This window comes from Lathamus discolor, chromosome 15 (assembly GCF_037157495.1).
Source record: "Lathamus discolor isolate bLatDis1 chromosome 15, bLatDis1.hap1, whole genome shotgun sequence".
NCBI classification, from domain to species: domain Eukaryota; kingdom Metazoa; phylum Chordata; class Aves; order Psittaciformes; family Psittacidae; genus Lathamus; species Lathamus discolor.
In genome coordinates, this window is record NC_088898.1 from 815,799 (window position 1) to 829,187 (window position 13,389).

The 13,389-nt window shown below is 50.0% G+C and overlaps 1 protein-coding gene across 2 annotated transcripts in view; it reads left to right on the forward strand.

The window, feature by feature from the left end:
- The window catches only part of COL5A1 (collagen type V alpha 1 chain), a 134,235-nt gene that overhangs the window by 31,301 nt on the left and 89,545 nt on the right, over positions 1-13,389 (forward strand). For both annotated transcript variants that reach the window (XM_065696027.1, XM_065696028.1), the window contains exons 3-4: positions 2,935-3,148; positions 3,765-3,927. In XM_065696027.1, coding sequence (XP_065552099.1) covers positions 2,935-3,148; positions 3,765-3,927 — 377 coding nt within the window. The remainder of the gene's footprint in view (positions 1-2,934; positions 3,149-3,764; positions 3,928-13,389) is intronic.

Consider the following 13,389-nt stretch of genomic DNA (forward strand, 5'->3'; position numbering starts at 1 on the left):
TCCTGGTCCTGATGCTCAGGATAGCAGCAGCTCAGCCTGGCTCTGCTGGTTTGCATATTGGGGCATACCAGGGGTGCAATGTGCTCAAGCGAACCCCACAGCATTGATGTGCTGTGCAGGAGCTGGGTGGGGTGGAGGGGTCTGTACCCACCCTGGACCTCCTCAGCTCTTCCCAGGGCTCCGTCTGCAGGACTGGGGTCTTAACCCTTCGCTGCCTTGCAGACAGTTGCATGTAGTGAATGTGAAAGGACTTGGCCACAGGGTAAGAAAGTGATGCTGAGCTAAATTCAGCATTGGAGCACTGCTGTTGAGTGATGGGGTGGATGTGCAGCATCTCTCAGCATGAGCTCGTTTGAAGAAATGAATTGAAGATAAGGGCTTAATCCCAGACCCAGTGTTGAGGGGTTGTCTCCATTGTCTTTATCAATTGACCCAAATCCTCTTGTATTTATTACTCTGTATTTATTAGTACTTGTTAGTGCTTCGTATATTTATTATGATGCATTTATTAGTATTGCTGCCGGTGTGGCTGGGTTTCCATACATCATTCAATAGCCTGGGTCACTTCTAGCTGTGACAGTGAAGCCATTGTTGTTTTGCCAGGACAGCAGAGCAGTACAGAGTAATGTCAGCTATAATTCATCCATTATGGTTATTTGGGTTGAAAAACTCGCATCGCCATGGAGACATCTTAATAATGAAAAAAAATTTAAAAGCAGCTTTTTAATGAGTTGGCAGCTTGTCCAGGCTGAAGGTACCATTGTGGCTTCCTAATGACATTTTGGACATGAGCTATTTTACATAAAAGGCCCAAAACTGTAGCCTGTAATTGGAACCAGGAAGGCGTATGGTCTTGATTCAGCTCTACAGGAGGATTTGTGTACAGCAGGAGGGAGATAAAGTTCAGTGGTTCCTATGGGAGGCAGGATAATAGGATGCCTGCATTTGCCAAACATCTAGGTCTGTGTCCTGAGGGGGAAATCAGGCTATAATCATGGCATTTAATTACTGACTGTGAGTCTTCTATTCAGAACACTGCCTTATGCTTGTTTCCAAGTGTTGTTCAGCTAAGGTGAGGGATATTAACTTGGTGCAAACAGTGTGCGTCTCTGTAGGTGTCCTCAGCTCTCCCCCTCTGTGTCCTCTGTTTGCACAAGCTGTTTGTAGCAGTGCTGGGTTTGATGCAGCCCAGCCCGCTCCTGCCTCCCGCTCCCTGTGCTAGGCAGGCAGATGCATTCAAAACACTGTTCATAGAAGCTAAAGCAAGTCCCAGGCAGAAGAGGAGAGGTTAAGCTCATGTGTTTGAACTTGCTGGTTTTGCTGTGGTCAACCCTCCCATGGTCCTGGTTCCCTCCCTGCGTCAAAATCCCTTATGCAGCCCTGGGGTACTACCTGCAGGGGTGCAGGAAATCGATTTGAAGCTTATGGGCACGGAGCTCGACAGTTCTGGTGGTTTACATGGCTACGTGCCTGCAGTTTGGAGCTGATGGGTTGTGGTGTTCCCGTCCCTGCTTGCTGCTGGTTGCCACACGTTGCTGGTCCCAGCACACCCCGTGGTGCCTGTGGCCCGGCTGCCCCACTTTACCCTGCCAGGGTTTAAGATTTCTCAAGCAGATACCCAGGGGTACAATGCAAGGCTTGTTCCTGAAAGCCTGGACCTTAAAGGAAAGATGCCCTGCGAGTCTCACACTGCTGAAATGCAGCATCTGAGCAGGTTATGCCCTGTGGGTCTCCTCTTCAGTGATCATTTGAGCAAGAAATCCCCTTTACTACTGCTTCTGGTGTTTTTAAGATGTCCTGTGTGGGATGTGCATCCAGGATGTTCAGTTTGGGCTCATCTTCCCAGCCTGAGTGGCAGAGAAATCCCAAGCAGAGGAGTTGTGTCCAGCACAGGGTGTGATCTGTGACTCGAAAGCTGACATGCATTTGTCTAGTGTTTCAGGGGACTGACCTTTCCTCCTGTGCAGAGCATCTGCTCTGTGCCGACAGTGCTTGCTCCATACTTTAAGCTTCCAAACCTTGCAGAAACACAGACAGGAATTGCCTGAGATCAGACAGGGTGGCTCTCCTGAGTGCAGAAAGAGCTAGGAAATGTTAAATGCTCTTTAACATGCAGACAAATCAGTGTCCTCTGCTCACTGCCAGGTTTATTTCTGTTTGCACATCTTTCTGTCTGCACCAGTCCTGAAAGCTGAAGCCACAGACACCGTTCTCATCTGGAGCAGACACAACCGGATGCAACTTCCCTGCTCCCTTAAATAAACCCCTTCAGTGTTGTGTGTGCTGAACTGGCACCGGGCTGCTTCGTTTCCTCTGTCCCTCTGACATCTTAAGTTAATTTGGGGACCTCATGATACGTGAAACAAAGTCTTTGCCTTGTCTCCTAAAAAGCTCTAGAACACGCTAAGGAAGGGTTAGGTGCAAATAGCACAGATTTAAACCAGCAGTGTTTTTAGAGTCCCTGTTTCCTGGCACTATGGTCTCATCCCAAAACAGCAGATCCCTTGCCATCCTTTGCTTGCAAGTTCAAACGCAGGGTGGCTTTCAGCTCTGTGACAGATTGCAACAAGGGCTGGAAAATTGTTTTCTAATCATAAATGAATGATGCTCAGAGATGCTCAGTTCTGTGCTTGGCTTTTTAATGTGCCATTAGAGCGGGTAGCCTTTGGGGGACTCTGCTCTACACTGGTTTTGCTGGTGCAGTCTACTTTGGGGTGCAGCCCATCTCAATCCTTTATCCCAACAGGCTTTGGGGGAAAGCCTCATCTTCACCTGGCAACTAAGATGCTGCCCCATGTTTTTCGGGCTGCTGATTTGCACACATCTGTAAAGATAAACCAGAGGTGTCCCCAGGGGTTATTAGGCAACAGCACTGCTTCTGTAGGGTTTCATCTTCAAAGAAACCTGACTAACCTCTTTGCTTTTCCACTCCAGCTTCCCCATTCCCAGAGGACTTCTCCATTCTAACCACTGTAAAAGCGAAGAAAGGAGGTCAGTCCTTCTTGATCTCAATTTACAATGAGCAAGGGATCCAGCAAATTGGTGTGGAGTTGGGTAGATCTCCTGTATTCCTGTATGAAGACCATACAGGAAAGCCAGGCCCAGAAGACTATCCTCTCTTTAGAGGCATTAACCTAGCAGATGGCAAGTAAGTGAAACTTTGTGCACAAAGGAAAAAGTACATTGTTTGTATGAATACCAGCATGTTGAACGTTGTGTACGCTAGGAGTCATGTATGTTTTAATGTATATACGCACCTTTGACTGCTGCCAAGTGTGCTAATCTTGAGCTGTGCCCTTTGGTGAATCAGTACTGCATCTGTAAGGTGAGAAGCACCACTCAGTGCTAATTGTCTGGCACTTACGGGGGCAGGAACAGTGAATTCTGTTGCAAAAAGCCTGAAGGAATCGGTTTATCTTGGAAAATTCGACTGAGTCTTTTGCAGAACGTGAGGAGGGTGGAAAAGGGGAATAGCCAGGGAGCTATTGGTGGGTTTTTCCCCTCTGCTTCTTTCTGAAGCCAGAACTGGTGTGCTCCTACCTGTTCTGGAGGGATGAGAAGTGAAGGGCATCATCTGTCAGTCAGCCTCTATTTCAAGTGAAATCTTTAGGGTCTCCCCAGGATGGTTCTCATGTGGTTGCAGGTGGTGGCTGGCATGAAGATTTGCAGAACACCAGCTCGTGAAAGCTTCATTGCTATACAATTGTTAGCTTGTTCTTGAAAGCCCAGGACCCTGTTTAACACATCTGGGGCTGTTCTTCCAGGTGGCACAGAGTAGCTATCAGTGTGCAGAAGAAGAATGTCACCTTGATCTTGGACTGTAAAAAGAAGATAACCAAGTTCTTGGACAGAAGTGACCATCCCATCATTGACGTCAATGGCATCATTGTATTTGGAACAAGGATATTGGATGAGGAAGTCTTTGAGGTAAGGCATGCCAATGGACAGCTCTGGAGATTTCTGCAGAGGCGATGAGCTGGAGTCTGGTTGTTGGGGTATTTGCAGCTCAGTTTTGGAACTTGTACTGTGGGTTTGCATTATGGAACACTGTTGTATGTCATTTATATCTTTGTGAGCTTTTTGTTTCAACTAGGGAAGTTCTTTCTGTAGTAATGATGCGAACAGTGGGCCAGGCATGCAGCTGGAGTGAGTGCCTCTGCTCTTCATGCTCTTGCTGGGGTTCGGACTCGCCCCTGCCCTGGGATTTTGTGTATCTGTAGCTCTTCAGCTCATTTGGCATGGGAAAGCCTTCCTTCATCCCTGTTAGGATTTAGGTAGAGTTGCAGGGGCGGTAAATGGAGGCTGGGGAAAGCAGCTCCTTTGCAAGTCACAGTTCACTCCGGGGCTGTAGGGGCTTGCTCTTTTCACATGCATTGTCCATCGGTTCTTGGTTTCTTGCACCATGACATAAGGGGTCTCTCCTCGCCAGCTTGCCTGGCAGCCCTGTCACCTCCCACACAGCGACTGCCTTCAAAAATCAAACCAGCATCGTGATGGGCGGAATGTTAACCATGAGCTCCTCTCATTTAAGCAAAGAGATAGAGGATTATTTATAGCCAAGGTACATATGGCAGAAGTTCTTCCCGTAGTTCAGCAACTGGTTTAATATATGCATTTCGCCAGCAGTCTCGACTTCAGTGCTCTGCTGCACTTGTGAGCCTTTCATGTGTATGAGAATCTTGTCTCTGATCTGTCTTGCAAGCTAGGATTTCTTCCCTGAAATCAGTGCCAGTGCATTGGAGTGTAAACTAAGACCTATTGATCTCTATCTCCTTAGTTTTATTGCATTTATGTGGAGGAAGAGCAGTATCTCCTGGGCCTCCCCAACCCAGCAAAGGGATGGGGCGCATCTCCTAGCACTGGATAATTGGAGCTGAAGCCAAGCCAGCTCTTGTCTGCACTTTGCTGTCACTCAGGAGGAAAGTTCCAGTCTGTTTAATGTTACCAACATCTGGGAGCTGGTCTGCTGTAAACAGAGCAAGAACGCATGGACTGGAGGTTGCTGCCAAAATCCCAGTTACAGAGTTAGAGCTGAAGCTCTGAATTGTATTAAATTAATAGATACTCCCTGGGAAGGTTAACAATACAAATGGGAAGTAAGAGCTGGGTTTAATGGGCAGTGGAGTGTCTGTTGCAAAGGTTGGACCTTCGGCCAAAACCAGCAGTGGTTGCACTGGATGCTGTGTGTTAAGTGGGGTGCCCCTGAGGTTTGGGATGTTCCCAGGTGGGTTTTAGAGCTTACCTGGATTTTGGGCTGCTGATTCCTCTGCCAGGCCAGGGAATGCACAGTGATGGGTGTCAGTGCTCTTCCAGCGCCCATCTGCCCTTCCCATGGGGCTGGCCACTGAGAAGTGGGCAATTAGCAAGTATTTTCTCTGCCCTATAGCAAACGTTCTGATACTACACGGCATGTGTATAACCTCCCTCTCTAGTACTGGGATCTGTCCTTTCTTCTTTTGTCACTCTCGCCAGACAAAAAGGGTTTTCAGTGCATCCACACACTAATCAAGACACCAGCAGCTTTAAACTGCATGTGATGAATAGGTCCCATGAAGGCAGTGGACTATAACCTAATTTCCTTCATAATTCAGCAACTTAATTTCCTTTGGTCCCTCCTTTCTTTCTGCAAGCCTAAGCAGAAACTGTGTAGGGAAAATCATGGCTCAGAACAATGGGAAATGGGTGTTCACTGTCCGGTGATGTATTCCTGGAAAGCTGATAATTTCTGGACTGAGTGCAGAATGATGAAATGAGGCTGCTGCTTGTGCTGGTGGCAACTGCCCTGCGAACCTCAGCTAACGTGATGCTCCCCAGGGCTTTCTGCACCCATGGATTTGGCTAGTTCTTCTGTTTGTCCCTTTTGCTGCAAATTAGCATAGCCCGGTTTGCTGGGAGCAGGGTGGAAGCACCGCTGGGCCGGGCTGCATGGATCAGCAGGAGTTGTAAATCGTGGGCATTCATCTCCTCGTGGTCAGGACTGAAATCCAGTAACACCCCAAAACACACGCTGGTTTGGAAGCCGTGACTCCGCAAGCTCCGGGTCCAGCTGGGGCTGCAGGAGGAGCACCTCTGCTGTGTTTGCCCATTGAGCACCCAGGTGGGGACCTCCTCACTCGTCCCCTGCTGCAGCAGGAGCGCGGTGGGGAAGGTGAGAGGAGTTCAGAATGCTTCTCCAGCAGTGGGAAAACGACTTCCTCCCGTCACCAAGCAGTCAGCTGGGGCTGTGTGGGTCTCTGTGCGGCTGCGGAGGTTTGAGAGGGGCCCAGCCCGGAGGCCAGGCTGCACAAGTGGGGTTTTGTGCTGAGCCGTTGTTCGGAACGCAAGTTTACAAACGTCAGGACAGGCTCTCGCGCCGGGGTTGGGAAGTGGCGGTGGCTTCAAGCTGTGACTGAGGGGATGCTGTTGTGAGACTGCCAAGGGCTTTCTGCAGCCAGAGTGAAAGGAAAGAAACAGCCCGTGGTGCAGGATAAACACTTTCCCTCCGCTTGCAGGCTGCAGCAAGCAGCGCTCCTGCGGCTACGGCAGCACTGGAGGAAGTCAGATGTGAATGATCTTGGTTTTAGAGGCTTTAACTGTTTCTTTGGGTGTGCTTGGTTTTTAAACCATGGCCTAGCATGGTCCTGTGGTGTGGGAACAGAGAGGATGAAGTCTGGGAAAATCCCTTGTCCAGAAAGCAAAGCATCCTCTGCCTGCAACCCAGGGAGAACTTCCAAGCCATCCTGGTGATGTGGCCCCGCTCCGCAGTGATGCCCTGCAGGAGCTGCCCGCTCCAGGCCTGTGATACCCTGCAGGAATCCCTTGTCTATGCAGGATCCCAGTGGCTATAACAAACTGAAGGGTGAGTCCTTCTCTGGCAGCAGCGTATTGATCCCGGGGCTGCCCCATCAGCCTTTGCTTGGACTGATGGATCCCTGGGAGCCTGTGCTGAGGCAAGAGCTGAGTGGGCTGAGCCCCTGTCAGGCCAAAGCTTTGCCCTGTTCAGGGTTTACTTGGCTGTTACATGTACACCTCTGCTGCACGTTGTACCTATCAAACCTGGCTGTGGGCTATTTGGGTGCTTTGTGGGCTTTAATTTGAGAGCATCCTTGGAAGCTGCCCATGCCGAGGAGCTCCTGCTCCGTGTGTGACTTGTTGCTGGGTTCAGGGAACAGCACTTACCTCCCTGTGCCTTCCTCCTTCTCTCAGGGCAAGCAGTTTGGCTCCGATACCGTCTCTCTCCCACCCCTACCCAAAGCCTGGCGCAGTTTGTGTTTAGCCATAACAGCGTGCGCCTTTACCCATCTGAACATCGGTGCGGCCGGCACCTCCCCTGGGCTGGCTTTTCCAACCTGCCCCTTGCCGTGGTGGTCTGATGGAAAAGCAGCTCAGCTGGCTCTGGGCTGAGCCTGTTGTACTGGTTTAGCAGATGTGGGTTGAAGCAAAGTTCAGGCCCTGGCTCAGGAAGGTCGCTGGAGCTGCGCTTCAGTCCCAGCAGTGCCTGGCTTACAGCAGTGAACAGAAATCACAGCGCGCAGCTGGAAGAGCTCTGTGCATGGGAAGTGCTGCACAACGTCTGTGGCAGGTAAAAGTTACTGTCCTGGGGTGGATTCAGTGAACTTAACCCCTTTGCCGTGGTGTTTTGAAGCACCTCATGTAATCCCACAGGAAGAAGTTGGGATTCTGCGGTAGTGCGTGGCTCAGCTCTGCTCCGCTGCTCAGCGTTGTTCTGCGGACCTGCGCTTCACAAGTGATCTATGATACCCCGTTTTGTTTTCTGATCTGGTGGGGAGAGACTACTGTGTGAGGCTGCTGTGCTGCTGAAAGCACTGCACAGCACCCGGCTGGCATCATTAACCCGGTGGTGTGGACACTGGCGTTTGTAAAACTGATGACAGTACCCTGGTAACAAGTGGGTACATCCGATGTCAATGATTTTTGGTGCATCCGTGTAGGATTCTGCGTGATTGTTCCACAAGGAACTTGGTGTTTTGGCCCTCTGGAAATAACACTGGTTTGCAGCAGTGTCTGGGGTAGACGAAGTTGTTCTTCCCGTAAGTGGAAAAGCTCAGTGCACGTGTATATTGCTTTTTAAGGTTTATGCCTTTTACCGTTGGCCCCTCTGGTCTCCTTTGTCCACCTGGGTACCACAGTGGTGTCTCGTTGGTCCGGTTGGTACTGTAAAACCAGGAGTGTTCTCTGGTCCTGCCAAACAAGGTGTGCAATGAGGGGGTTGAGGACGCCTGCAGACACGGCTCTGCCGGTGCAGTGGAACGCGAGGGGCTGACGGAGGGTTTGCTGTCGGCTCATGCCAGAGCTCCTCCCGGGGTGAGATCCGCTGCGCTGCTGGGATCCGGATGGTGCTGAAAGGATGGTGCTTTGCATTTTGTCTCCTCCTTTGTGTGCTTGAAGACCACTGGTGAAATCAAGACACAGGGACTGAAGGGAAAGAGATTTGTGCTGGGGTGAGCCAGAAAGCCCAGGCAAGGTGCCAGAGGTGCTCTTAGGGCTGCTCAGTGTTTCAAGGCGCAACAAGACAAAGCAGAATAGATGCTACAGTGCTCTCAGCAGAGACACTGGGGCTGTTCAGGTGCTGTGTTGCTCTCAGGTTGAAATGCCAATTCTTTTCATCTTCTGCCTTGTTTACACTTAAAAAACAATTATCAGTGGGGTTGATAGTCCCAGATTTCATTTCACCATCATCAGGGGTTTCTCCCTCCCTTCCCATGCTCTTGGCTGTAGCATTTCCAGCTCTGGAAAGTGCTCTTATTAAAGCTTCTCTGTGTTGTTTTCTTCTGAGGTTAAAAAAATCAGATTTTTGCCTTAGCAAAAGGTGTATGAATTAAAACAGGTTCCTATATGTGTATGTGCATCTTAACAGTAATTTTTTAGTGTTTAAGGATGGAGAAATTTAGGAGCTTCCTTTTGCAGGTTTGCTGTTAACATGTCAAACAGCCTCTATCTACTGCAGGAGGGCAGTGATAGTGATGCTGCCAGCGCAGCGGGCTTTGGGGGAAGACAGATTGGTGGTAACTCGGCTCATGAAGGCAATCGTGCTGCAAGAGCCTCAGGTCTGAATCCATGTCTCATTGCCATCCAGACCCTAGCTTGCTTTGGCACAGCTCTCTGCTGTTCGTGTTCGGAGGAACAGGCAGAGCTCCTGCCTGTCAAGCTTTTGTTAACCTTCAGAAAGCACTGTATGATTAAGGCTCTGTGCTAATGTGAATGTCTCCATCAAGATGCGCTGCAGATACATGCTCTGTGTTCCTCCTGCCTCGCAGCCTGCTGGAAGAAGCCAGTTCAGGGCTGGCTGCTGGCCCTCCTGGCCCTGCCAAATCTGATTTCACCTCTTTCGCTGTGGAGACTTTAAGGGAGTGCAAGGAGTGGATGTTTTACACCACCAGCATATACCATAGTGTGAGATGATGGAAAACCAACTGCTCTGAGCCAGCATGAGGGCTCGTTATTGAAGATGTCTGCAGCTTTCCCCAGTCTCCCAATAATTCTCCACTTAGTTGCTGGTTTTCTCGTCATTTCTTCTGCTTTTGTTTTTTCAAAGGGATTCTCTTAAGCAAAATGGTGCATTGGAGACATATGGATTAAATCACAGAATGAGGCTCTTCCAGAAGAGCAGTGCTGCTTGGAAAACGTCTCCAATTACTGAAGATTGTAACTCTGGATGGGTTTGCAATTAATTGTGAGGGGGTTGTGCCAGAGTCCAAGCAGTGCAGTGAGTCTAATCAGAACCCAAACGTGATATTCGGCTTCAGCTGGCAAAGCCTTGCGCACAGCATCATCTTACACAGGTGCCCAGGGACATGGTCTGGTTTCAGCAGTGTCTGTACCGAGCGAGGGGCAGGACCACATCCAGAATGAGAGCTGCAAACCAGCCTGTAAAGGTTCATCTGTGCTTCGGGTGGTGTCGTTTCAAGCCTGGAACTGACGCTGTTTCATCTGACCTCGAGCTGTCAGGTGCCAGCAAGGCAAGTGGGAGGCTGGGTTCGAACATGGGCTGGATTGTTTGCGTACACTGTGCTCAGACTCTTGGTTTTCATTTAGGTTTGCAGGGTAATTGGCAGTTGAGCCATCTGGACTGCAGTCAAACGTTGTGGCTGGGTCAGGGTTGCCTGTAATGATGTAGCCTTATTAGTCATGATTACGGAATACACATATTCAATAGTTTCTAACTATTTTGATTTTAGGGGGTTTTTTTTGGTTCAGTGGTAAATTCCATTTCATAAACTGGAAAAGAAACTCTGCATTGGCATGTGTGGATAATTATTGCAGTTTGCTGCTATCAAATGCCTTCAGGCCTCTGATGGTGTACAGTGTGTGGGGAGATGCGCTTTACTGTTCCAACAGACCAGAAAGAGCTTTTACTGATGTTTAAGTTAGGCAGTGCATCATTTTTCTTCTAATATGGCCAAGTTAAACATCAGCCCTTTCAGGGTCATTATAAGGGCTTTTTAATCAGTGCTTCAGATGGGAAAAGGCATCCAACCCAGAGCGATTTCTTGTTGAGGGATCCCTCCTCATGATTCTGTCAGCAAAGCAGGGGGAATGCTGAGGATATGGGGCACTGAGCAGCCATCAAAATCCAGCATTAACTCTCTGAAGGATATGGTTAAGGAAGTACTGGCTTCTCTGCCTGTGGTCACAAGAGCAGGGATGTGCCATGACTCAGGCAGTTTGGAGCCTGATGGTTGCCTTGGTTTGGGAGTTTAGTGTGAGGTGTCCCTGTCCATGGCAGAGGGGTTGGAACTGGATGATCTTGAGGTCCTTTCCAACCCGAACTATTCTATGATTCTATGATAATTGGTTTGAATGAGCTTTTGCCATTTAGAGGACACGGGCAAAGATACTGGGTGGGAACTGCCAGTGGGGAGGGATGCTAAGTGATACGTTCAGGGCTTTCTATCACTGCTGTCCTGGGCCGCAGCATGGAGAGGACAGGCGGGCTGTTGCACAACTTTCCCTGCTGTGGGATACCTCCTGCAGAGCGGGGTAATCAGTTAAAACTGCTAACAAGGAAAACTGAGCGGTCTCTGGAAGGCAAAGCTTATCCCTCAAAACCATTTCCATCACCACAGGAATTATGGGGTTTGAGGGATAGAGTTTTGTCTGGTTGTTCCTGACATTCACCTGGCAGAGCTTTGCAGTTAAATGCTGGCAGGCAGCAGCCCAGGCAGGCTCGTTACACATGATGGATGCTCTTAGCTCTGGTGTCATTACTCTCGCAGCTGATGGCTTCCTCGGTAGGTTGCTTCCCCCCTTGAACAGTGGGAGGAGGGGGCTTGGTTTCTGCCATGGAAACTCTGAGGTGCAGCAGGCTGAGTGCTGAGTCCAGGCGGGTGATGTAATGCTGGAAACCTGCTCCTCTCCCGTGACACAGTGCCAAGGTGCAAAGCGGCCTTGCGGACATGGATGTCTGCAGGCAGCAGGGCAGGGCTTCAGGAGCGGTGAGGGCAGTGCAAGGGGACCCTGAGCGTGTTGGAAGAGCAAACCGAATGGACAGGTTAGGGAAAGATGATTGTCCTCAGCTTGAGCATGGGGGAAAAGCCAAGTACTCATGCTGCTGGGGAGAAGTTTCCAGCTGAGCTTTGTTGGCAGCATCACAGCGCAGTATGGGAAAGGGGTTATTGAAAGCAGTGAGCAATAGTGTGCCACCGGCCCAAATCAGTGCATGTTTCCCCTTCCCTGCTAATTTGGGAACGTTGTTCCATGTGGGAGGTGACACACGGATCAGCCTTGTTTGCATGCGAGTGGATTTCTGGAACAGGAATCTGTGGATAGAACAAAAATGCTCTCTGTGCCCAAAGCATTGATTGATTTGCATTGTTACAGCAAACTGCTGTAGAAGTACAGGCTTGGCCGAGCCAAACTCGTGGGAGAGGAAGAGGATGGTGAGCGCCGAGCTCTGCAGTGAGGTGGGCTTGTGTCCTTGCTTCCTTGGAATTTAGGTCTTTATTGCTTTTGTCCTGCTTTTACAGGACGTGGCTTGAAGTCTGTCCTCTCTCTAAGCCAGGGTTTTATGCACGCAGCCTCTTGTTGCAGCGAGGACAGAGTAAACCCAGCATAGAAGAGACCATCCTAACTTAGAAGCCTCCCAGCTGCCTTTGTGTTCAACCCATTCCCTCGTCGCTTAGGCATGAACAAACGGAACACATGTTCCTGACACACGGGGAGGCCTTGCGATTTTATTTCACCGTATTTTTGAGGCAGTCTGGGCTGCTTGCCAAAGCCCAGAGGAAAATCCTGGCCCGCTCCAGACGTCCCCAGCGTGCAGGTGTACTCCTGACTTTGACAGAGCCGAGCGGGATCGAATGTATATGTGCGCATAAATACATCCCCCTGGGGATGGGAGCTGGAAGAGGGTATTCCTAATGAGTTGTGCAGAATATTGGATGGGGTCTGTGTATTGGTGTGTGTGTTTGCTGTTCCCTCCAAGAACACGGAAAAAAGTCTCTAACCGTGGGCTCATTGTTCTCCACACGTAGCCACATACTGGCTGTGGTTCAGGAGGTCAAGTCTGCTTGAACAAACAGTGCTTTGGCCACTGAAGCGAAATGTGTGGGGAGATGGGAGAATTCGCGGTGAATATTAGTTTTGTGCAGTGTTCTCTGCTCTGGAATGTCTGCAAACGCAGCGAGGGTTTCCTGAGGCTTTGATGCCCCGCAGAAGCAAATTTATCTGCAAATTATATTTATCCTCTCCCCGCTTTGCTGCTCGGCATTCCAGAACCTGGGCTGTGATGCTGAGCTACTGCCCGTGCCGCTCACACCGCGTCCGTTTCTGCTCCGGAGTGATTTCTGTTCAGGTAACCACGTTTCTGGGCTGAACTTCAGATGTGCTCCTCAGGCCATAGGAGGTACAGACCCGGCTCCCTTCCTGGGGAGGAAAGAGCGCAGTTAGCTTAGCTGTGGGAGCTACACTGGGGGCTGTGTTAAACGTGAGTCTGAATGCTGAGTTAGAGGTGGGAGATGCTGCAGAGAGGTTCTCTTGCAGGGATACAAGAGCCAACTGTGCAGCTTTGAAATATAAGTGCACAAATCCTTTGGAGCATGGAGGTGAGCGGTGTGTGAGCATCGACAAAGGAGACGGTCCAGCTTCCTGGAGAAGGAGGGAGAATGTGTATGGACAAGAGGTGTTATGCCCAAATGTCAGCTCCTTCCTGAGCAGCGCGGGCCAGATTTGCAGCGCTGGTGGGAAACAGCCATAGGAACCTACAGGGAAGCTCCCTGCTGGGGTGGTCCCAGCACGTGTCTTGCTCCACGGTTTGGTGATTGTCGCCGGCCAAAGGCAGGAACATTCTTTCCCAACCAAAATTTGGTGTTAAGTTAAATTGGGAATGTGTCAGCAGAAATCCCCCCGGCGAAGCGCGTAATCCCGCTTATATCCTGAGATGGCTTTGGC